The 26015-nt window shown below is 38.2% G+C and overlaps 1 protein-coding gene across 2 annotated transcripts in view; it reads left to right on the top strand.

The window, feature by feature from the left end:
• The window catches only part of CCSER1 (coiled-coil serine rich protein 1), an 813931-nt gene extending 788259 nt beyond the window's left edge, over positions 1–25672 (top strand). Inside the window, exon 10 of one of the 2 annotated variants that reach the window (XM_026672653.2) lies at positions 19984–25672. In XM_026672653.2, coding sequence (XP_026528438.2) covers positions 19984–20469 — 486 coding nt within the window. In that variant the 3' untranslated portion in view covers positions 20470–25672. The remainder of the gene's footprint in view (positions 1–19983) is intronic. The other variant, XM_087962869.1, reaches the window with a different exon arrangement.
• The last annotated feature ends 343 nt before the right edge of the window (positions 25673–26015 follow it).

Raw genomic sequence — 26015 nt, forward strand, 5'->3', positions numbered from 1 at the left:
CACTACAAATCCCTAAAATATTGTAGTAGGGAGAAACATTCAAAAATATTGCCAAAATATACTACCTTGGAACATGTGGTATTTATGAACCAAGACATTTGGTTGTAATTAAATTTTAAAACCTTGTTTTTCTCCACTGAAATTAATGTCACCAAATTCAAGCACTGACATACTCATTCCCTCCCTCAAAGCTGGAAACCATGGTCCTTACCACATATTGTAAAAAAAAAAAGCCAAGTATATTTTTATGGGCATCTTTATATTAAGAATTTATACAGTGATGTCCACACACAAACGAGATCTGATTATCACTTTACATATATTGCTTATTTTATAGAAATTTCTTATAAGGCCGAGTATTCTGGTTTGTGCTGACTGAGCTAAACTGAATGGATTACTTCAAGTGTAGCAGATCCTTAAATCAAAGCAAAGGATCTTTTTTTGAGAAAAGTGGTAGGGAATTTGGTTGTAAAAAAAAGGTGCTACTGTTGGACATCTTAAAAATCAGAAAGGCCCTCAAGTGTCTTCCAAAAGCTGGCAACTTGCATATACTGGCCAGCTAGAGTCCTGTGTAACATTATAATGGGAAAACAATCAAAATATGAATGATTGACAAGCTAATCACTGTGATGCTGCCTATCTGCACAAGTAGATAATTAAGACATTGGAGTAGCAAGATCATTAAGATATTAGAGCATTTGCCGTTACAGTGGTCTCATTGGAAGCCTTTCTTGCAGTAGTATATATGATTGGTGAAACTATTCTATGCATGTACTTTTTGAAATGAAGAAGGTGCATTATCTTAGCTCAGTGGTGGGAATCAAAACGTTTTACTACCGGTTCTGTGGGCGTGGCTTGGTGGGCATGGCAGGGGAAGGATACTGTAAAATCAATTTTAGTGTTGGTTTGATTGAAAGTTAATGACGTCCAGCTAGTATAACTATCTCTGCTGTGTTTAATCGTTCCTCCTCCAGTCACATTACAAATTATAATTTAACATCAGCTTTTAGAGGACCTTTATACATGCCTGTCCTAAAATGGTCTGAAGTATTAGGAAATCTTAAGAAATCAACTTCTTGCATAGTTGGCATTTAATAGCTTGCAGCTATTACTTAATCTAGTTTTAGAAAAACCGAAACATGACTGAATATTGTATGCCATGTATTGGTGGTATCATGAATGGAATATAATAAATTAAAACAATATAGTAATGCTAAACACTCAAAACATAACCATGCAATTATTATATTTCAGACTGGATTTGGCATTTTTATCTACCTATCAAGTCCTTCCCAAGGATCTGGGAGAGGTTGTTGCTTGATGATGTTACAAATATTGTTGTAGAATGAAAGTTGTTCCAGGTAAAGCTGCCTTTCACAATTGACTGTTGGTGATTTTGTCAATGCCAGTGGTGTTCATGCGATGCTCCAAGATGATTAGGGATTGTACCTAAGGCACGTGTCACTCTTGGTACTATCTTTGCTTTCTTTTTTCCATAGTTGTCCTATTTCTATTTCTGCTGCCCTTTGTATTTTGTGATTTTCTACAGATCCTTTTACTGAGTTCAGGTATCAACTCCCATTATCCAGACTTTTATTTTTTTTTATTTTTTTGGTCTTTCTTATTGGTAATTCTTAAATCCATGCTATTATGTGGCAGATGCTTGTCTGTTTGAATTCAGAATTTGACTGGCAACAATTTATTAAAAGTTTTTGCTACCTGACTCTTGGCAGTTTATAGTCATTTATAAAGGTTAAATTGTAGAGCTGGAATGAGGAAGCTTTGCAACCTGAAAGATACATTTTGTCCTGCTCTTTTTGCAGGAACATCACTCATGATAACATGACATCACTGGCATGAACTGGGCTGAAATCTGAGAAAGATTAAAGCTCAAACCCTAAATCAAAATGGCCCAATTTTTGGAGGAAGGCAAAAGATGAGGATATCTTCAAACATTGCAAAGTTTATTGCATTCATTTGGCTCTTCAAGCACCCTAGTCTTGTTTTCTAGATGAAAAAATAAATAAAAAATGTGCCCCAATGGACATAAGAGTCCTACCAGGTGATCTAATTGTAATAAAGAAATGCCACTGGTAGAGACTCCAGTTAATGCTAAAATGAAACATTTGCATGCAATAGTACCATTATTATTTAACAGCTGCTTGATAATGAGCGTTCTTGTCTTATTTAATGCCTGCAATTTACATAAAGCTAATAGGAATTTACTTTATACTGAATAGAATCCAATCTATGTCCTATCTTGCTTAGTATTCACTCTGCTGATAGTCAGGCAAGCTATCCAAGGTTTCAGACAGCTGCTGGATTCCAGGGATTTAACCTGTGATCTTCTACAGGAAATGTAGATGATGTTCAATAAAATCCTGCTTTTTGCTGTATTTCTTTAAGAGGTAGCAACAAATCTCAGTACATTTTAGCTTTGGCAACTAAAAACTGAAGAGTCAACTGTAATTGAAAAAATATGCCAAGAGATCTACCAGACTGATTCCAGTCTGGATTCCTTTAGATCTGTTTCTAGATAACTACAGGTAATCATTGACTTACAACAATTCATTTAGTGACCATTCAAAGTCACAATGGCACTGAAAAAAGTGACTTACAGCCTTTTTTTTCACACTTATGGCCATTGCAGCATCCCCATAGTCACGTGATCAAATATCAGATGCTTGGCAAATGACTCACATTTATGACAGTTGCAATGACCTGGGCTTATATGATCCCATTTTATGACCTTCTGACAAGCAAAGTCAATGGAGAAGCCAGATTCACTTCACAACAGTGTTACTAATTTAATAGCTGCAGTGATTCATTTAACAACTGTGATAAGAAATGTTGAAAATGGTGCAAAACCAGTGGTGGTATTCAACTGGTTCTGCCCGGTTCTGGAGAGCCAGTAGGAGCAATGAGCAGTGGAGAACAAATTGGTTCTCTCCGTTGCTCTAATGGCTCTGCTGTTGGCCCACCCGCCTGCCCGGGCTCCCATACTCACCTTGATCCGCTGAATTTGAAACACAGCTGCTTTGCGCGGCACAGAATAGTGCCATGCGACAGCTACTGAAGCGACCGGAATTGTGCAGGCTTGCAGGAGGTGAGTTAGAACGCCTCTGCGCAAATGCCTCTGCACCAGTGCAAAGTGCACATTTGACACACATGTGCACGCAAAGTGTGTGCATGCACGCAAAGCACACCCACCATGCTACACCCACCAATATTTGAATCCCACCATTGGGCAAAACTCACTTAACAATAGAAATTTGGGACTCAATTGTGGTCATAAATTGAGGACTACCTGTATGGGGTAGGAATTTGGGGAGTTAAAATCCAATATAATCTGTAAGACTTATTAAAATACAGAAAAAGTTCCTGGATATTTTCATGGGATTAAGTCCTATTGTTTTTCTAGGATTCCTTTCTGAAGAGAAAATATAAATAATTTAAATAGGAAAAAAAACTCTGAAAACTAGAGTTTTATTTTAGCTTGGAATGTCCATGTTCCCTCTTTTCTTTCTTTAAAAAAAATGTTTGAGGAGGATTCTATGACCGGATCATTTTTCTTTTTCTTTACAATTTGCCCTGTTCTCAGTGTTTTTATTATTAAACATAAGAAGTGAACCAGTGAAAAGATAATTAGGAAAGGGTTGGGTTTTTTTGCTTTTGCATCACCATCCAACTAACCTTTTCTTTTTAAATGTTTGCTTTCACTGTGAAATAAAACTTTGTGTTTAAAATGAAGGATGCCTCCATCAATTAAGCTGACAACAAATGAATTGCTTTGCCCCACCTATATACAGCTTCTCTTCATTTTCTCTATTTAGTGTAGTTCAGAAGAATGCTACCAGATAAAGAAAGCTGTATTTTGTGCACAGGAGCTAGTTTTTCACAAGTCACTTTCCCTCTTCCCATTTTATAATGTTATAACAATTGATCAAACTATTTTTAGGGGGTACATACTGAACCTAATAGAAAAAAAAATTCTGATGCAGAATAATAGAAAGTTATCCTTAGAGCAGGGCTGCAAAGTCAAGGCCCGTGGGCCGGATCTGGTCCACAATGTGATCAGGTATGGCCATCTTGGAAACTGTTAGGCCCCAACCTGCGTCGCTTTGGCCCGGCCCATTCTATCACGGCAGGCGTGCGAGTGTGTAGAGAAGTTGGTGGGGTGCACGTGCACAGGCCTAACCCACACCATCCTGGCAGGAGCACATGCACACAGGAGGCTGGGATGGTGTGGGCCAGGTCTATGCGCACACACGCCTGCTGGGATAATGTGGACTGGGCCTGTGCACCTGCTGATTCCTGCACGCATGCATGCCTGCCATGATAGAATGGGCCAGACTAAAGCGATGCCGTCCATCCCCTTACCATCCAGCAGGGGTGCGATTCACATTTTTTAACAATTTTTTTCTGTGGGTGTAGCTTAATTGGTGGGTGTGACTTGGTGGTCATATTATTGGCTGGGCGTGGCTAACTCAATATCACTCACATCAAGGTACGCATCTCCTCGCCTGGCCTCTCATGATTGTGGGGATGCTGCAGCAGTCGTAAATGTGAAAAATGGTCATAAGTCACTTATTTCAGTTTGAATGGTCACTCCATACAAGCAAAGTACCAGCAAAGGAGGGGAAAAAAAACTCCATAGAAGTTTCTGAGACAGGAAGTCTAGTCCTGCCAAGAATGTAATAAGGGTTAACGGAAAGACAGTTTCTGTAAGCAACACCAGAATGTTTCCTTCCTGCCTTCCTTACAGGATTAGGCTAGTAATTTCTTCTAACAACTGGTTCTTGCAAATAGGTGCAAACTGGTAGAATCCCACCCCTGCCGTCCAGCCATCCAGCCCCTTCCAGCCCACAGAGGACAATCACAATGCTGATAGAGCCCTCAAAGAAATCGAATTTGACACCCCTGCCTTAGAGTGACCTTTCCCAATCTGAATTCTTCTCAGATATGGGACTTCAACTCCTAGTATTCCCCAACCTGCAGGACAAAATCACAAACTGGAAGACATCCAAAATGGTGAAGGCCGATAAGGGCATATCAATATTACTGTTTGCTTTAGGGCTCTAATGGCATGAATGAAGGGTGTGAGATATAATAAGCACATCCGGAAAATACATCACAGAGTGGTTTAAAATCACTGAGTGATGTGATTTAGCATTAGGTAAATTGAAGTGGAAACTTTTATAAGTCTAGTTTTCAATTAATGGAAGTTGACTGGGATTGAATATCAAAAGCTGCTTTATAATATTCACACATATCTGTCTCCTGGGCCTGGGATTATTGATAAATCTAGCCCATTATAGTCCCAAATAATACTGGTTCTCCAAAGTCTTAGGTGAAAATTGATTTTCAGTCCTCCATAGGACAGACTACTGTTTACTGATGCCAGAGATAGAATCTAGAATTTCACAGCGAAGGTGGTGATATTGATAAATTCTTATATGGAAGAACTCAGCATTGCTAAAATAATTTTCCAGCCATGCACTGAATATTATTATTTTGCACTGAAAATCTTTATAACAACATAATGTTTCTCAGCATTTTGAGAATCTGCAATGCGGTGACATACAAAAAACCAGTTAACTGGAAAAGTAATGAGAAATATAAGTCACACAAACTTACTCATAAGTCTCAAAAACTTGTCCATTTGTTTCAGTGAAAGATTATAAAAGAATACCTGGTTATTGTTCTTTTTTAATAAGAAAATGAATTAAACTTTTGGCATAAATATTAAAAGCTCCTGTTATTTGTCTAGCTTGTGTTACAGTGTCAATCTTTCTGAATATCAGTATTTCTTTAATTAAGAATATACAATCAGTCAAGCCACCCCAAAGGACTTATAAAAGTAATTTCATGTACAAAATCAAATCAAATGACGGTGATGGTTTGATTAAACATCAATAAAACCAACAGTTAATAAAAACAGAAATTAAAAATACATCCAACGCTAAGACATTTTTATAAATTGTTTCTGTGTTCTTGGGCTAATATTTAAATGATGCTTGTGCTGATGGAAGAGTTGTGTGGGAAAAAAGAAGAAGCTGTGGGTAATCTGGGCAATATGCATTCTGTTGTAATAGACATGTCTTGAATGTAATTGTTCAAAGTTTCACTCTAAGTATTTTCCATTAAGAATTAGGGGAGGGGGGGAGTCCTATTTGTGTCCAGAATTCTTAACTGTGTTTGGAATGGACAGTGTTCTCTTTGATGGAAAAAAACTTTGAATTGATACAAAGCAAATTTCTACAGTCCTTATGTTAGATTGTTAAATAATACAATACAATTTCATTTCACTTATTTATAGACTGGTAGTCCTTGATTTACGACCCCAACGGAGCAGTGGTGGGATTCAAATATTGTTGCCACTGGTTTGGTGGGTGTGGCTTGGAGGGCGCGCTTTGCGCGCATGCATACATTGTATGCACGTGTGCACCAAATATGCACTTTGCGCAGGCGCAGAGGTGTTTTAACTCACCTCCTGCAATCCTGCACGATCCCAGTTGCTTCGGCAGCTGCCACACGGCAGTCTTCTGTGCCACACAAAGCAGCTGCACTTCAAATTCAGCGGATAAAAGTGAGTATGGGAGGCCAGGCGGGCGGGCGGGCGGGCCCAACAGCAGAGTGGCGGAGAGAACTGGTTCGGTTTCCGCTGCTCATCGCTCCTACTGACTCACCAGAACTGGGCAGAACCGGTTGAATACCACCACTCCAACAGAGCCCGAAATTTATGTTGCTAAGTGAGAAATGTGTTCAGTGAGTTTTGCCCCCTCTTACAACCTTTCTTGCTGCATTTGTTAAGTGCAGTTGTTAAATTAGTAACTCCGTTGTTAAGTGAACTTGGCTTTCCCATTAACTTTGCTTGTCAGAAGGTCACAAAAGTGGTTTGCATGACCCCGGGGCACTACGACCGTTGTAAATATGATCCAGTTGTCAAGCATCCAAATGTAAATCACGTGACCATGAGGATGCTTCAACGGTCTTAAGTGTGAAAAATGGTCATAAGCCCCTTTTTTCAGTGCCGTTGTAACTTTGAATGGTCACTAAATGAATTGTTGTAAGTTGAGGACTACCTGTCCTGCCTTGATTATTTTTATAGTTAACTCAAGTAAAGAAACATGTCTAATAATCTTTTTCTCTTTCTGTTTTCCCCTGATGAGGTGAGTTGGGCTGAGAGAGAGGGATTGATGAAAAGTCATCCAGTCTGGTTTCCTGCCTAAGGCTGGACTAGAACTCACAGACTCCTGACGATTGTCCCAAAGTCACCCAGTAGTACCACCATCTTTCTTTAGAATTCCAGAGTCCAAATTAGAGAAAGGGACATTAATGAAACTAATTAATGAAACTAACTGAAGGCCAGACAAGGAATAATGGGTGGAAACTGATCAAGGGGAGATTCAACCTAGAAATAAGGGGAAATTTTCTGACAGAGAAAACAATCAACCAATGGAACAGAAGTTGCCTTCAGAAGTTGTGGGAGCTTCATCACTGGAGGCTTTGAAGAAGAGACTGGACTGGACTGCCATTTGTCAGAAATGGTATAGGCTGGGTCTCCTGCTTGGGCAGGGGGTTGGACTACTAGATGACCTACAAGGTCCCTTCCAACTCTGTTAATCTAATCTAATTTGTCAAACTAATTGAGGTTGACCAGATTGCAATTCCTTTTCACACCCTAGATTGTCTTCCAGATTCCCACCCCCCACCCCCGGGGAAAAAAAATATCATGTTCAAACTGGAAAAAACTTGAAACGATTCCAGTTTGCCTCAGCTGAGAAGTGGAGATAACCTCAAGACGACATGCTCTTTAAAAATATTGCATTGTAAGACATCTTCATGACACCTCAAGCAGGACATGAAAACAAGCCATTTATAAACTATTTCAACAACTTTGGAAGATTTCAGATATTAAATTAGGAAATGAAAATTGGAGATTGAGGGCTAATCGATCTTTTCTTCTGCACTGTTCTAAACCACTTAGCACCCTGCTGAGTTTACAGGTGGTGAATTTACCAGTTGTGCTTTATTTCGGCGCACCTGATGCTTCTTTGCTACCTGCTATTTGAATGAATGAGACCTTTGTTCTCCTAGCTAGGTAGATATTTGCCAGAAGGAAATTGATCAATGGAAACAAAATCAGGTTGTAAAAATAAACTACAGTGGATGGTTTAGGTGCATCCCAAAATCAATAAATAAGAACAGGTCTTAACAATCTAAAATGAAGAACTATTACCTAGGCTAGCTAAATTACATTCTGTTGGATCATTTGCTGTACTGAATGCTGGTGGGCATGAAACCAAGGCACTGTACAAATTAAGCAGCTGACTTGCTGACAGATGGGATATATACTACGGGGTTGATTTTTACTGGTAAATTAAAATGGTGCTGGTAAATTAGATCTGCAGTTACATAAACTGTCAGGGCTACAAAAGCTGTTTAAAATTGTATGAGTATAGAAAGGGGCCAAGCAGTTTTCCTTTTTATCTCCTTTCTATAAAATTAGCAGTGTTGATTAATTAAGTCACAAACTGCTGCTGCAGAGTGAAATATTTATGGCTTTGACCACTTGTCCCAAAGGTTTCTTTTTTTTCGAAAAAGCAACTGGAATTTCTTGGAGTTTCTTCTTTTTTCTTTGCTTCCCATCCAAGAAATTTCTTTCCTTAGTCCTAGGATTCCTCCTGTGAAGAAATAAATTGATCAATTAATTTATATCAGGCTGTAGTAGCTTATTATAGACTGCAGTAGTGGGATCCTACCTGTTCCACTACCGGTTTGGTGATAGTGTGCGCATATGCGCACACCTAATACGTGCTCCCCTAAAATCCAAGCTTCTAAAATCCAAGATGGCGCCGACGACGGCTGCCTCGGTGAAATGCTCTCTAATGGTTTCTTTATTCTTTATTATTATCTGCAATTCACTATGAATTTCATACTCACAAGACCATCTGCTTACTGAGGGTATTTGCACCAACACATATTCCTTGTGTGTCCAACCACACTTGGCCGATAAAGAATTCTATTCTATTCTATTCTAAAGCATGTACGCAGCTTTCCCCACACCCAGCTGAGGACTGCAGCGCCAATCAGCTGAGATGATAAAGAAGACAAAAGCGCAAGGGCAGGTGGGAGGGCCAATCCTCCGCTTTTCTCTTCTTTTTCCTCTCGGCTGATCTTCAGAGGCTTTTCTTTACTGCCAGTTTGTCCAAACCGGTAGCATACCGCCACTGATGGGCTGGCCCACTGTTACTTTTATAATGTAATTCTTCAGACACCGGTATTCTACGTGTTGTACATTTCTCTCTTGTGCCTGGGTTTTGTCATTTTAGTTTTTGCTGCAGTTGTTGTTACATGAGGAGCAATATACATATTTAGAATTTGAGCAATTTCATGTATTTCTTTATAAATCTTCATAGCCTTTCCTCCTTTTTCTCCTTCAGCCAGCCTAATTTGGGGTGTTTCTTCCCATCACGAACATCCAGCTTTGATTTTTTTTATATATAAAAAGTTTTTATTTTTTAAGACAAACATATACAAAACATAAAAACATAAAACCATCTTCCATTTTATATACATACAGTGTGTCAGTTGGTTACAAATCTTTTGTGCTATCCTTTCGTACTCATTACTCACAGTTTATATAATTTTTCACATTGTCAAATAACATATGCTTATATATTTATCAGTTGTTAATCATCCATGACTAAACTATTTATTCCATCATTTTATACGAGATATTCCAAGTTTTATTTTAAAATTTATATTGCTAGATATATGCTAGACCCAGATAAAAGAAAAGAACAAAGCTCGTTTTTTTAAAAATCAAGAAAACACAGCTTTGTTATATGTCTGGTGAATAGGAAAACAACCTTCCCTGCATTAGCCTGCCTCTTAATCTGCCAAGCCCATCATGCCACACACATTTTCAGTTCATATATTAGAATTAATATCTCCTCTCTTGGCATGATTTTAAGCACATATGCAAAAAAAATTCCTCATTTCCTCTCTTTTTTTGTGAGAGATAAAATATTTGGAAATATTTTGGAAAACATGACAAATTTTGGAAGATGTGTTATGTTAAGGCATAGAATAGAATAGAATAGAATAGAATAGAATAGAATAGAATAGAATAGAATAGAATAGAATAGAATAGAATACTTTACTGACCAAGTGTGATTGGACACACAAGGAATTTGTCTTTGTGTAAATACTCTCAGAATACATAAAAGAAAAGATACATTTGTCAAAAGTCGAGAATCATAAGGTAGGACACTTAATGATAGTCATAGGGTGCAATAAGCAATCAAATCATACTAGGAAACAGTCAATATAAAGTTACAGTCCTACAATCACACGTGGGAGGGGATGGGTGATAAGGAGTGATGAGAAGATTAACAGTAATAGTAGTGCAGACTTTGTAAACAGTTGGACAGTGTTGAGGGAATTATTTGTTTAGCAGAGTGATGGCATTTGGGAAAAAAACTGTTCTTGTGTCTAGTTGTTCTGGTGTGCAGTGCTCTATAACATTGTTTTGAGGGAAGGAGTTGAAACAGTTTATGTCCGGGATGTGAGGGGTCTGTAAATATTTTCACAATCCTCTTTTTGACTCATATAGTATACAGGTCCTTGATTGCATGGAGCAGAAATAAAGAGCAAAGACTCTCTTATTAAATTTGGAGTTTGTCAGAAGTAATTTTCAGGGAACAAGCTGGCATCGATGAAATACCTAGTCCAAGGTCTTCTGTCCTCTGGAGAAATAAAGAAAAGTTAACTAAGCACAGTTATATCTTTTTATGTATTTGTTTCTAAATCTAATATTTTGTCCCTGGTGATTATTGGCTCTATACAAATTTAGTTTTCTGTATATTTATGCAAATGGGCAACTATTTACATTACAGATGCTTCTACATCACAGCAAGCCAGAATTGTTGTGGGATATGCTCAGATTCTTATATTCCCCTGCATATTTTCCTGCAGGATGTTCTTCTAAATTGCTGTGTGTGATTTAAACAGACACTTTTTAAAATAACTTTTGAAAATAACCCCTATTTTTTTCTTTCCTTTTGTTATTCAAATAATATTTAATTAATCACAATATACTGTGGACTCTATTTTCCACAAAAGAAAAGGAAGATAGGGGCTGATTTCCTCTGACAAAAAAATGAATTATTTCTTTTTTTATTGTTTGTCGCACTGTCAGCCAGATACTTAGACTGCATTTGGCATTTTTATCCACTTATCGAGTTCTTCCCAAGGTCTTGGAATAGGCAAATGATAATGTTTGTGGTATTAGAAGCATCATTGCATTATATAAGCTGTTCCGAGTAAGGCTGCCTTTTGCAATTGACTGATGGTGAATAGGTCAATGCAAATGGTGTTCAAGTGGTGCTCCAGTTGTTTAGGATTGTGCTCAACCCTGAACCTTTGTTTTTTTTGCCACTGTCATTCTATTTCTATGTCTTTGTATTTTGTTGTTGTTGTTGTTGTTGTTGTTGTTGTTGTTGTTGTTGTTATTCATTAAACATGAAACTCAGTCAACTGAACATTTAAAAATGTATCACAAATATTATTGGCTGGTGCTGATGGTTGATACGGGTTGCTGCCACCATCCTAGGTATCAACCAAGTATTTTCTTAAGATGTATGATGTTCCCAATAGCGCAATTTTTTGCAGTTCCATTTATTGTTATTGCAGGAAACTGCAATTTCTTGATGCATTTTATAAAATTCTTGGACATGGTAGTGCCCCAATGACAATAGGTATTATTATTATTATTATTATTATTATTATTATTATTATTATTATTATTATTATTATTATACATTATTTCCTATAACCCTTTTTATTTGTTGGGTAAGTGCATAAGTTGCAGAACTCTATTCCTCCCATATGTTGAAGTTCAAGAAATATCCTCCTGAAAGAGAGAGCATGGTGGCAAGAATTGCCAAGATGCTACATCAAGATATGGTACGGAAATATAAAAGATTAATGAAGAGAAGATTCAAGACTTCTAGGCTTTTACCCTCTATATTCTAGTCCATGAGGTAAAAGATTGGAAGTCTTAAGTCTTCTCTCCCTTAAACTTATTGCTGTGTCTAAAGGATTATATGTGCAAGCCTTATCACAGTGCTGACATCAGTCTTTATGTGTGGGCCAATCTGTGGTATGCCTATGACATATGGAAGATTATGACTTGAAATGTAAGAGAAGTAAATAGCAGAGAGGCATGAATTAGCGAATGAATGAATGAATGAATGAATGAATAAATGAATGAATGAAAAGGGAAAAAAATTGTCTGGGAAACTAACAGAAAGGAGAAGGATGTAATAGTTCTAAAGGAAGGTGGCTGGATCCTATAAAGTTAATGTGAAAAGTATAGATTTAATTATAAATGGAAAGAGCTAAAGGATATTTCATAAAGCATGAACTGCTGGCATGCAAATTGTTGTGGGGGTCATACAAAAGTGATCATAGGCTGATAACCATTTTGGGAAAAACTGCAATATTTTGGACCTGTAGATGGAGTACAAGAAAAAAAACTTAAAATATGGCAGTGGTTCACACATAGAGAGACAGGGCTCTTCATGTAACATGTGAATGAAGATTTATTCTTGTTTGACAGTTGGAAAATGCTATTGTCTATTCTATGCCCATCTAGTCCGGCAGTATGTTCTCATAGTGACCAACCAACTGCACAAGGCAGCCTAGATTAGCTTCCAGAGATAGGTACACTGCCATCAGCACTAATAGCTATTTATAGCCAGCACTACAACTCATGGTAAATGGCATTCATAGAATTGAATTGTGTAGAGTAGAGTAGAGTAGAGTAGAGTAGAGTAGAGTAGAGTAGAGTAGAGTAGAGTAGAGTAGAATCATATCGAACTGAATCAGAATTGGAAGATCTTGTAGTCAAATCCCTTGCTCAGGCAGGAAACTCTATACCCGTGATGGTGAACCTATGACACACATGACAGAGATAGCACTCAGAGCCCTTTCTATGGTCATGTGAGTTGTCACCCCAGCTTAGCTCCACCACGCATGTGCATGCACCTCCCGATGGCCATCTGGTCTTTGGGTCTCTGCCGTGCATGCATGGGAGGAGGGCGCATGCAGGGGGTGGGGTGAATGCACAGGAGGTGGGGGGCATGTGTGGGGAGCAGGGGACATGTGCAGGGGACATGCATGCATTGTATTTTGGAGATGCGCATGCGCACACTTTGGGCACTTGGTGCTGAAAAGTTTAGCCATCACTGCTTATACCATTGATAAAGTGCCTTATGTAATTGGCACAATTTTGGATCGAAGCTGTATGAGAAATCATCATGAACAAAATTTGGAAATCAAGCTCTTGCTTTATTATTTTTCTTCAGCAATTTACAAGAAATGTATGATTGAGAAAATGTATTATATGTTCCTTTTTTAGAGACAGCATATAAAACAGTGAACAGACTTGAATTATACATTTATCTTGTGTGAGATTTGCCCATATTTTTAAGTGATTTCCACTCTGATAAATTGATGAATATGAATTGAAAAAAAATTAACACATTAAAGTCAAAGGTAGATTGCTTTGAATGTGAAGTGAATTTCTGCAGGTTGTATATAAATAGCAAAAAACAGAAATAGAGGATGAATATTTGAGCCGTAACAGAATGTGTGCTAAAGATAAGAAAATGGAAGAAATGTTAAGCTCTACAAATGCTGTTAAGAAGGTCACAGGTAGTATGTTATCTGTTGCAAAGAATTAATGTTTGTCAGAAGAAATGAACATGTCTGTGTAAGAGACAAACGTGAAAGTTGGGTAAATTTGTAAAAAATACAAAAGTAAGGAGAATGCAGTGGCAGTGGATTACTTCAGCACATGTGTAATAATAGATGAGTCATGAATTGGTGCGGAATGGATTGGTACAAAAGTAATCCATCAAGCCAACTTTGTTATATATAAAGAGAATAAATATTATATCTTAACAGAAATATGAAAAGGAAAGGTTTGTAGGTCAAGAGAAATGAGGATTATAGAAGCATGGTTAGATGGAGAACAACAATAATAAAAAAGAGGTAATTAAAGAAGAGAAGCAGTGTTTGCGCAAAGAAGAAGCAGATTTTTTTTTCCTAAGGTCTGATTCTCAGAGATTGAAGTCCTTACAGTTTTCATAGCAAGATTTGCCATTGCCTTCTTCCTAGGCCTGGGAGAAAGTGACTGGCCCCATGATCACCCAGCTCACTTTGTACCTAAGGTGGGAACAGAATTCAGTCTTCTAATTCTAGCCTGATACTGTAACCACAACCCCAAACAGGTTTTCAGGGATAATTTAGAGGGATATAAAAATAGAAAGGCAAATAGCAAATTGTTTGGTGCAAGTTAGAGTTAACTATTTTGAATCAGTTGCTTCAAAATCTAAGGGACTGGTTTGGACAAAACTCAGCAGCACTTTTTCGTGTGGCTATTGATAAAAATAGGATCGCCAACATGATCGCCAACATCCAATGATGGATATGGCACAAGAAGAAGAAGAAGAGTTTTCCTTATCTCGTGTCTTCATTCCTTGGGCTTACTATTTCTTACCCTGCTTTGCAAATTTTAGAATGTCGCTTAGCCCAAAGTGGAAAATAATTGATGGGTATGAGTTTGACTTTGTAGATTTATCTCCAGTAAAAAGTTTCTGAGCTGCATATTGCATGTTTGTGAGCAGGGATTCAAATTTTTAACAACCGGTTCTGAGGGCATGGCTTAGGTGGTGGGTGTGGCTTGGTGGTCATGTGACTGGATGGACATGGCTTGGTGATCATATTATTGGCTGGGTGTGGCCAACTCAATATCACTCACATCGAGGCATGCATCTCCTTGCCTGGCCTCTCATGACTGTGGGGATGCTGCAACAGTCATAAATGTGAAAAATGGTCATGTCACTTTTTTCAGTGCCATTGTAACTTTGAATGGTCACTCCACACAAGCAAAGGAGAGAAAAAGAACTCCATAGAAGTTTCTGAGACAGGAAGTCTAGTCCTGCCAAGAATGTAATAAGGGTTAACTGAGAGGCAGTTTCTATAAGCAACTTCCTTCCTTACAGGATTAGGCCAGTGACTTCTTCTCACAACCGGTTCTCCAAACTGCTTAGAATGTTAACAACTGGTTCTAGTGAATAAGTGCAAACTGGTAGAATCCCACCCGTTTGTGAGATTATGGATAGAAAGCCAATTTGTTGTATTGGTGAAGGCATCAGGCCAGAAACCTAGATGACTTTGGGCTACTTATACACTTTCAGCTCTAGAAGGCAAAAAGATATATATTGTAAGTATATATATTGTAAGTACCCACAAAAGTACCCGCGAAAACTTGTAAGTACCCATGAAAAGTTAAGAAAACACACACACACACACACACACACATTCTTAAGTTTTCGCGGGTACTTACATGTATGGTATTCAGCTTTGTTCGGGTATTTTCCCACGTCATTATAGTTGTGCTTTTAAAGATGTAGCAACGTTTCGGCAGAATCTCATCTGCCATCATCAGGCTTCTGTATTGTGTTCTTCTATACGATACCATTGCTGTGGTATCCTTGGTCTTGTGCTGTGGTATCCTGGGTCATTTGCTGTGTTGCAACTTCTTGAGTTCTTGTGGTGTAATTTCCTGAGTTTTCTGATGTGATGTCCTGAGCGGGTGGCTGTGATGTAGCATTCTGGGTTTTAGTCGGGCTTCAAGTTTGGGGTCTGGGTCTGTGTTCTTGGCGTGTGTCAGCTTGTTTGGTTTTGGGGTCGGGGGGTGCGACAGCTGGTGAAGCAACCATGGTCTATTTTCTGGATGGTGATTGTCCTTCGTTTATAGGATGGGCTTGAGCTTGGGTCTGATGAGGGGGATTGGCGGTGGTGTCCCGTGTTGTTTTGGGTCTGGTGTTGGTTTTCCTGGCTGGGAGTCGTTTGAGCAGGGGGTTGGACTAGAAGACCTCCAAGGTCCCTTCTACTTGAGACACCTTAAAAGCATTAAGGACTTACTGGTACTGAAGAAAGACCAGACTAGGCTACTTCTTATAGCCTCAACATTTGCTTGGTACTCCCTTTGCTCCTTTGTAAGTTACAATTTCAGAAAATCAAAAGTTGGAAGGGAATTCCGATCACTACTTTTCCTGCTCTATTTTTCATTTATTAGTCAGGATAATCTGCTAGTTCACTGCTAAAGGATGCTTTATAGTTCCTTGTCATTAATCATTTTTCTCATGACACTTATTGTTACGTATGTTGAATTAACAAATTTAATATTGTTAAATTTATAATGTAAAAAGCTGGTTAGCATTTTATACTTGATTTTTTTTCTCATTTTGATGAATTTGACTGAAGGAAGGAAGAGGGGAAAAAAAATACCTGTTTTCAATTTTTATTGGACACTTGCATACCTAGGCAAATTCATAGAGAGGTGCAAATGAGGAAATGTGGTAATTAGAGAATAATTATAATAACATAAAGGGACAGGTACAAAAGACAGTCAGTTCTCATATATAACAAGCTGGGATTTTAGAACTGTAATATGTGTGGGTTTTTCTCCTATCTTCAGAAAGAAGCGAGAAACATAACATGTTAATTGCAGTATGCCATAGCTTTGAAATAACTCCCTTAGAAGTTACCATGGTCCCTATTTGGTAACAAAGTATGTGCATGTGTTTGTGCATAACTTTGTGTATCTACATTACAAGCACAGACATCCCTTTTTAAAACATTCAGTTATTCTTTTACTTTGACAATATTAACACGAATATATTTAGAAGACATGAATTTGGCCATAGATATTATGATGCATCTTTTCAAGGAAAGAAAAATGAATGCGACTTTTTGTAACTATATCCCAAAGGTGCTTCCCCAACCCCCCTCCAAGAGGCAACTGGGCTTTCGTTGTTGTTTTTTTTCTTTCAAGACATTTCACTTCTCATCCAAGAAGCTTCTTCAGCTCTGATTAAAGAGCTGAAGAAGCTTCTTGGACAAGAAGTGAAACATCTTCAAAGAATAAAAACCAGAAAGTCCAGTTGCCTCTTGAAAAAAGAAAAAAAGCACCTTTGGGATAACCATGACCTGGATGACTGAGAATCCTCATAGACATTTTTTTTAACGATAGGTAGGGAACTTCTACCACGGTAGCTTTAGCATTCTTTCTTAGAGAAGAGGTGTTTGACTCTCTTTTTTCAGACTTATCTCATATTGTTAGATGTCTCTGTTCCTGAAATCTGGTTATATATATATATATATATATATATATATATATATATATATATATATATATATATATATATATATATATATATATATATATATATTGATCTTTGTTTTGTTCTCTCCGTAAGATTGATCTGAATTGCGGGTTCGCCACAAGATAGTGCACGGCATAAGTATAAGTGATCCACATACGAGAATCAGAAAACAAGTTATATATATATATATATATTTATTTATTTAATTTGCAATTGTTTACAAGATAATAAGTATAAGTGTATACATAGTTGTGAATACATGAAATGGGTACATATAAGAAAAATAAAAGAGGAATAAGAGAAACAATAGGACAGGGACGGTAGGCACGTTGGTGCGCTTATGCACGCCCCCTACAGACCTCTTAGGAAAGGGTGGGTCAATAGTAGACAGTCTAAGGTTAAAGTTTTTGGGGTTTGGGGAAGAAACTACAGAGTCGGGTAGAGTATTCCAGACATTGACCACTCTATTGCTGAAGTCGTATTTCCTGCAATCAAGTTTGGTGCGGTTAACTTTGAGTTTGTATCTATTGTGTGCTCTTGTGTTGTTATGGTTGAAGCTGAAGTATTCATTGACAGGTAGGACATTGCAATGTATGATTTTATATACCATGCTTAAATCAGACCGAAGACGGCGTAATTCAAGGTTTTCTAGTTCTAGAATTTCAAGTCTGGTGGCATAAGGTATTCTACAACGAGTAGAGGAGTGGAGAACTCTTCTTGTGAAATATTTCTGGACTTTCTCAATTGTGCTAATATCAGATACGTAATGTGGGTTCCAGACTGATGAACTGTATTCGAGTATTGGTCTAGCAAATGTTTTGTATGCTCTGGTTAGTAGTGTGATATTACCAGAGAAAAAGCTACGTAGGATTAGGTTAACAACTCTTAATGCCTTTTTGGCTATGTAGTTTCCAGTTGTATATTTGTCCAGTGATGAGAGCATAACTTGCTTTAGAACTTTTTTCCAAGAGTTAAACTTGGATTTCAGGACAGATATTATGGTGGTGGAGCCAGGGTTATGCCAGGGTGTTATGAATTTAGAAAGATGTCAGGTTCCTTGGATTTGTTCCAAAGGGAACCAGGTAGCATCTATTTGGAATGCAAGTAATCCTCAACTTCTGACCAATCACTTAATAACTGGTCTAAGTTATGAGGGTCCCCCCCAAAAAGGAATTTGCGGACCAGATTCAAAGTTCTGTTGGCTGGATCCCCATGCAGTCACCGGATTGCATTTTGGGAACTTGGCAACTGACCTACAATTACAGATGTTTTCAGCATCCCACAACCATTGTTCTGACCCAGCTCCCCAAACACGACAAACCTTCTGACGTGAACTCAAAAGATTCCTTTATTAGGAATGCCGGCAGCCCTGGTAAAAAGTTTCTCTCACAGGCCAACGTGAATCTGGCTAGAAGATTAATAGTTGTCTGCCACACCTATTTATCTCTGCCCCCTGCCTTTTCTCCCCAGAGCTAGGGTGGGGCCTTGCTAGCAGAGGTGACTCTTCCTTCCCCAGGTTCAGCCCATGGATTTCTACTGCTCTCCCTTTCTCTGCCTTCTGGGCATCAGGCACTAGACCCAGCTGTTCCTCTTCCTCTTCATCAGCCACCTCCAGACCTGGAGGCTCTTGACTCTCCATCTGAGGGTTGACAGATGGCCCAGTCTGTGCCTGTCTCTCTCTCTCTGCCAGCTCCATTCCCTCTTCCCCCTCAGAGCTCTCAATTTGATTCTGGCCCTAACTCCCACTCCTCCTCCTCCTCCTGCTCCTCCTCCTCTTATTCAGCTGCTGGAGGGGCAGGGGCCCCGTGACTACAATTCATTGTATTTTTTGGCTGGAAACCAACATTTACTTCCACATTCTGGGGGAAAAAAAACTGCAGACAATGGCCTTGCTTAACAATCACAGCATTTGGATAAAAATCACCAGGAAAAAAAAAAGGGGACCATAACATTCTGGAAGTCATTTGACAATATGCTTTATGACTCGCACAACTTATGACCATCATTCTGGGCTCAATTACTGTTATAAGTTGTGGGCTGCTTGTAATTTAAATTGGATGCCTGTTTTGAGATAAAATGCTGGGATCCAAATTACATAACAGAATGCTAAGAACAACTTGGAGAAAAGTCCAATGGTTTGGAATGAATGTTTTGATAAGTATATTGACATATTAGAGTTATTCACGAATATGGTGTTATAAGGCTAGGACAATGTTTCCTTTTTTACTGTTTCCATCCATCTGAGATAGATAAATTCTTTGTTCAGTAAAAATGTACCTGACTTTTTTTTTTCTTTTAAAGTTGAATCCTCTTAATAATCTTTATATTTGCAGGGAAATATCAGACATTGGTGTTCATTGCTGTTTTTTTTTTTAATTTATATTTATATTTCATAGTTTTAAATTGCACCTCTCCTTCAAAGAGGGGCTCTTGATCAATAAAAATTGTCTCAAAATTAACATTAAAATTTAAAAAAATAAATTAGAGTTAACATTTTTTAAATATGGAATGACAATTAAACATCAAAAAAGAGGGGGGGATATGATGGCCATTTAAGAAAGTATTACAGGTAGGGGCAGGGGTTTTAATTTTAATGCAGAAGTGATGAAAATACACCCAGTTGTGTAGCTGCGGAGCTTAACAGGAACATTTTGCGTGCCCTAAGCAACCTTGTTGAAAAGAGATGTTTTTTTCTCTAATATTTTTTTCCTTCCCTTTTCTGTTTCCTTTACTCCAGGCTACCTACCTAAACAAAATGGTGAGCCAAACTCTCAACACAAAGGACAAAAGATCAGTACATACAGCCACAGAGGACCATTTTAGGTATTCATCAGGCAGCCAAGCCACTTCCTGTGAAAACAAAAACTGCCAGTTGTCAAGCGTCTGTCTCGGCAATCTCCTGAAGGAAAAAGAAATAGTGGAAGTTATCAAGCATACACGAGATTCTTATGAAGCCCCTTCTTTTGAGGTGAACCACAACGGCTTAGCAGGAGTCATGCAAAGCATGTCAAAGTCAACTGCCAAGGCGGATAATGGCACCATTTTTCCGGGCCCTCCGAAAGATCAACCTTCCCTCAGTCGACAACCGTCTACCTTCATAGGAAGGCTTGGACAACCCCCAAGAGGACCAATCTCTTTGCACATGTACAGCAGGAAAAACGTGTTCCTTCACCACAATCTTCACACCTCTGAACTTCAGACTTTAGGCCAGCAAGATGGGTAAAGAGAGTCGGCACATATTTATTCAGGTGGACCATTTAACTGACTTCGATTCTTCTCAGCTGCTGCTACCTATTTGTTTTACCTTTTATAATGATTGTTTCTTAAATCGGAGCTGTTCCTGTAAAATAAAGACAAGGATTGGGTGGGGGGGTGGAGGATAGGGGAGCTAGCATGTTAACTTTAATGAGTAATTGAAATGGTGTTTTTTTTTCCAGAATTCACCAGACTGTAAATTCCAAATTTTGGTGAAGTTGATGATATAACTGCCTTGGCTTCCTATTGAATGGATGGGACATCCAGAAGAGGCCCAACATTCTATTATTATTTTTTTCCTTTTGCTGTCCATCACTTGATTGCCTACAATTTCTGAAGAATATATCAAATAGGACTTCTGTTTCTTTTAATAATGTTAATGTAGATGTAAATGTGAGGAACGAGTAGAATTAGTAACAACTCCTAAATTGGGGTAAGAAGACGATTGTAGTCTTTCCATCAGGAGTTGTTTGCCCTTTCCATTTCAGTCTCATTTGCACCAAGACCAGAAGAAGACAAAAATCTAGGTTCTGTATAAATCATGCAAAATTTAATTTGAAATGCTGATTCAAACTGAAAAATCAATCAAATTATCTTTGGACATTCGCATGGATTCAGCAAACTGGGTCAGTTCAAGTTGATTAGGAAAAAAACAACACAGTTTTTGCACATGAGCCGAAGTGTTTAAATCTTCCAAACTGATTTTAGGGACACACAAGTAATTTTTTAAAAAAAATCTGAAAACACATTTTAATTTGATTTAGAATTACCTTCAAATTAAATTTCCAAATATTTTCAGACAGTTTTCTTTTTCTTATTTTGGCTCCAAAAGTAGTATTAAGTAGTATGAAAATCACTTCAGGTTTGCTTTAGCTTTCAAGGCTCAGTATCAATAATCATTTTGCTTCTGCTCTTTATCATCTGGGTATATGCTTGGGCTGTGGAAGATTTTATACTGCATTGTTGGTGACATAAGATTAAAAGTGCCCTAACGTTGATGGATTCCAACATCAATCAGTTTAATTATCATGGATAGGGTTAATAACAGCTGACTTCCCACATACTCATGTGCAGAAATGCAAATCACTACAACTTTATTTGCAATTCATAGCCAAATTGTTGCAAGTCAGAATATTTTGTCAGGACTTGCATATCACCACATTAAATAACCACATTAGTTAAGGCATCAAATCAGCCAATTAATTATAAATGAATAATAGTCTATGTGTTGTTGATTTTGTTACCTTTAATATCAAAATGAGCCAAGGTGGATAATGTGCAATAAAGAATTGTAAGCGTTGTTGAACAGTATTTTGTGCACCCTAATTGTGCAAAATTTATCTGAATCTGCCCCTTACATTTACAGAAACCATTCTGTAATTCCCATCTTCATTTTGAGGTGGGAAAATTGTTACAGGTAAAATTGAAATTCACAGGCATAAATACTTTCATAGCTATAGGAATCCAGTGACAAGGGCTTCAATTGTTTGTGTCTTCTCACAATTGATGTTTGTATCTTTTCACAATTGATGTTCGTATCTTTCACTTATTTAGCTTTGTAAAATCCACTTATCATTCGGGAAGGACAATTGAATGCTAGTTAGTTTCCCTTCTTTATCTGGTTGGCGTGTTTATATTTGCCCACACTAACTGTTGCATATTGTGACTTTTAATAATGTAATACAAGGTCAAATTAGAAGAATTTCCTAATTTATAACATACCATAAATTCAAAGCAAAATTCAGAAGACCACTTAATTCAATATATATCCTTTTCCCCCCCCATCAACTTGATAAGAGACATAGTAAGAAATTTTGAAACTTCTGTTTATGAGTTCAATTATTCTGTGATTCAGAATAATTGAAACAAATTAGAAACCCCGCTTTATAAAATATATTTTCCTTCACATTTTGCCTATGATTTAGACATGGTGCAATTCTGTGGATGTTTACTGTAAAACTAAGCCCTAGTGTATTAAATGGCATATGCACCTTTATGTCTGGTTAAGATTGTAACTTGAGATGGCAATAGCAACTGAACACAATATCAAGCTATATGTCATATAGTACCACCAGTGTTTGATTTTCAGAGAAAAGAAATACAAAATGGATATTAGTATATTGGTATCGTTCTTGGAACAGCAATGTGTTGAGAGGCTTATCCCTCCCTCCCTCCCTCCCTCCCTCCTTCCTTCCTTCCTTCCTTCCTTCCTTCCTTCCTTCCTTCCTTCCTTCCTTCCTTCCTTCCTTCCTCAACAGCCTCATCCCCATTCTCCACAAAATCACTTCCCCATGCAACCACAAAACATAGGTTGTATCTTATAGCTTAATACAATAGGCTGCTTGATGCAGTATACCAGGACAATGGCCCAGTTTTTTATTCATGGTCTGTAAACTAAGATGGGTTACTAGTTACAGAGTCAATCTTGGACCAGATTTGCTGCTTCCATGAAACTATAACAGGGGTGTCAAACTCAAGGCCCATGGGCCAGATACAGCTAGATACAGGATGCTTAGATCTGGCCCGCGGGGCTACACTGGAAACAGCAAAGGACCAGCCTGTGGTGCCTCTGCCAGTGAAAATGGAGCTTGGGAGGGCCGTGGTGGGTGTTTAGAGGTTTGCAGGAGGCCATCTCAGCCGAAAATGGAGCTTGGGAGCCCGTTTTTGCTGGCAGAGCGCTCAGGCCACCACAGGTGGCCCAAACACGAGTGACATCAACCCGGCCACTCCCATCCTGGCCATGTCCCCCCGAAGTCAAATCAACCCTGATGCGGCCCTCAATGAAATCAAGTTTGACATCCCTGATCTATAATCATAACCTAACTCCCAGGCTTTTTATGAGAAAAAATTTGTGAGAAATTTCCTTCAAGTAAACTGAATGTTTAAAAGTTTCATCGGCTAGTAATTCTACTTTTTATTCCTAGCCCTCTGTGCCTAGCCGACACTGAGTAATGTAGTTGTTGGGAAAGTCTTTTTTAAAAGGCACTACTTTGTGGGCTTTCTTCAGACCTCCATATATACCTTAATCTCACCTGATTGTTCCTTTCAGGTAGTCCTCGACTTACAGCAGTTCATTTAGTGACCATTCAAAGTTACAATGGCACTGAAAAAAAGGGGCTTAACAACCATTTTTCACACTTACAGTTGTTGCAGCATCCCCATGGTCACCTGATTTACATTCAGCTGCTTGACAACTGGTTCATATTTATGATGGTCGCTGTGTCCCAGGGTCATGTGATCATCTTTTGTGACCTTCTGACCAGCCAAGTCAATGGGGAAAGCCAGATTCACTTAATTAGTTGTTACTAGTTTAACAACTGCAGAGATTCACTTGCACAAATGAGGCAGGAAATGTCATCAAAATGTTGGACTAAATTGTGAGTGTAAATTGAGGACCACCTGTGTTTAGTAATTGCATACTTGCTCTTTAAAAAAAAATAGTCCGGCAATTGTCAATATCAGAATTTCACTGTTCTGATTTAGAAGTATATCTCCTGCTAATGAAATACATATATTAAGTAAAAGATACATGATGATGATGGCTTTCAGTGTGGCTTATGGAAAGGCTAACTCTTTGATGGTCCTGCAGTCATTCTGATAATGTACAATTAGCATTTCAATGTCAAAAGCAGTTCTTTCCTGGATACAAATAAAGGTGCCTCTTCCATTTTATGCACATCTAAAGTTTTAGGTCTTAAAGAGGGATGTGTGACTTTTTTTTCTTTTTCTTATGTCTCAAAAATTGCCTAATGTCTGTGAATTTACTCTGAAATTACTCTGTAATTTTCTTAATTTAAAAAAAGGCATTTCGCTATTAAAAAAGAAAAAGCAATATAAGACTTAAAACAAGGGGGATAAGCTAAGAATATCTACTTGTTCCTGTTTTCTATCAGTGTTTCCAGCATTTGTGTAGTATTTCTTACAATATCAGAAATGGAACCACCTCCCGAGAGGATGGCAGCTATATATTGTACAATAGTAACACCTCCAAAGCAGAGGTCATTTGCAATATACTCTTGTGTATAATACAGCACATAAAACAACCATATGCGGACATTTTTTTCAATGAATAAGGAACCTTTGTACTGAAAAAGATCTCTAGTTTTGTAAGGCAGTGCCATGTAAAAATTGATTTATACATCTTTGCAACGCTACACAGAGCTGAGCTTTCCGACGAGCCAAAAATCACGTCTTTTTGGTATGTGTGTCTTTTTCTGAGTGCATTGTGTGTGTCTGTATGTGTGTACGTAAACACACATGAACAAACATACAAACATCTATTGTTTATTCCAGAACTGTTATTATCAAGTATGACATTTAGATTAGAGTGGATGTTTTAATTGATACCTTAAGGAAATGGGAATCTTTTTAGAGAGAAGGGGAAAAATGTTTTTATTGCCCTCTGACACATTTTTATTTTTCTCATAGAGAGAAAAGGGCTACCATCCTTCTCTTGTCATCCTTCTACCATCTCCAAGAGAGTTTTTATAAAGAGAAATTATTAACGTTCTGATGCAAGAGCATCAGTAAAGTTACACAATTGATGGTGCTTTTGATAATTTACATTACAAGTAAACCTCAACTAACAACCTGTCATGTCCCTGTCAGAATCTAACTCAGAGGGGGAGGCCGAACAGTGGGAGTGTAGCTCCATCGGCTGTGGAAGAAACTGGGGAAGGGCAACGTTCGGCTGGGCAGAGCAGGGAAGAGGTAGAGCAAGGGAGAGGGAATTCAGAGGAAGACCCAGGCCCATCCCCTCTTAATCCTAGGGCATGCAGGGAGGAACGGAGAAGGGAGCAACGTGAGTTGCGTGGCTTATGGGGGAGGAAAGGGGCCTGATTCCCCTCATTAGCTGCACCTGGGAAGGTGAGGAAGCTACGCACAGCATGTTGTTGGGAACAAATGTGAATTTATCTGGTATTGTCGTGGCTTATCTATGTTCCTGGTGTGAGTTTTGCTGTGCTTTCAAGACTGAAATTCCTTCTCCTGCCCTGTCAAGTTAATTACTTCAGCTTGGTGTTTGGATTTTTAGTTACAGTTTGTATGTACCTTTGTTTAGACTGAATTTTCTACAGTTAAAGGCTGTTCCTGGGAGAGTTTTTTTCTCCAGCTGAAGGTAACCTAGACATTGGAGGCAAAGTTGGAGATAATAAAGGGACTCTTACTGCTTATTTGAGTTTGTTGCCTTTGTGCCATGCCCCGGGTCATTACACAACCATTCATTTAGTGACTGAAGTTACAATGGCTCTGAGAACAATTATTTATGACCATTTTTGACCCAATCTTGGCAGCATCACATTAGGTCAAGTGATCAAAATTCAGACCCTTGACAAATGGCATGTATTTATGATGGTTGCATTATGTTGGGCTCATGTGATCTCCCTCTGACATGAAAAGTCAATGGGGAAGCTGGATTCACTTTATAACCATGAAAACTGAAATGATCCATTTAGTAACTGTGGCAAGAAAGATCCTAAAATGGGACAAAACTCATTTAATGATTGTCTTGCTTAG

The sequence above is a fragment of the Notechis scutatus genome, chromosome 4 (assembly GCF_049901735.1).
Source record: "Notechis scutatus isolate UNSWTSFEM ecotype Mainland chromosome 4, rNotScu1.2, whole genome shotgun sequence".
Classification (NCBI taxonomy): Eukaryota; Metazoa; Chordata; class Lepidosauria; order Squamata; family Elapidae; genus Notechis; species Notechis scutatus.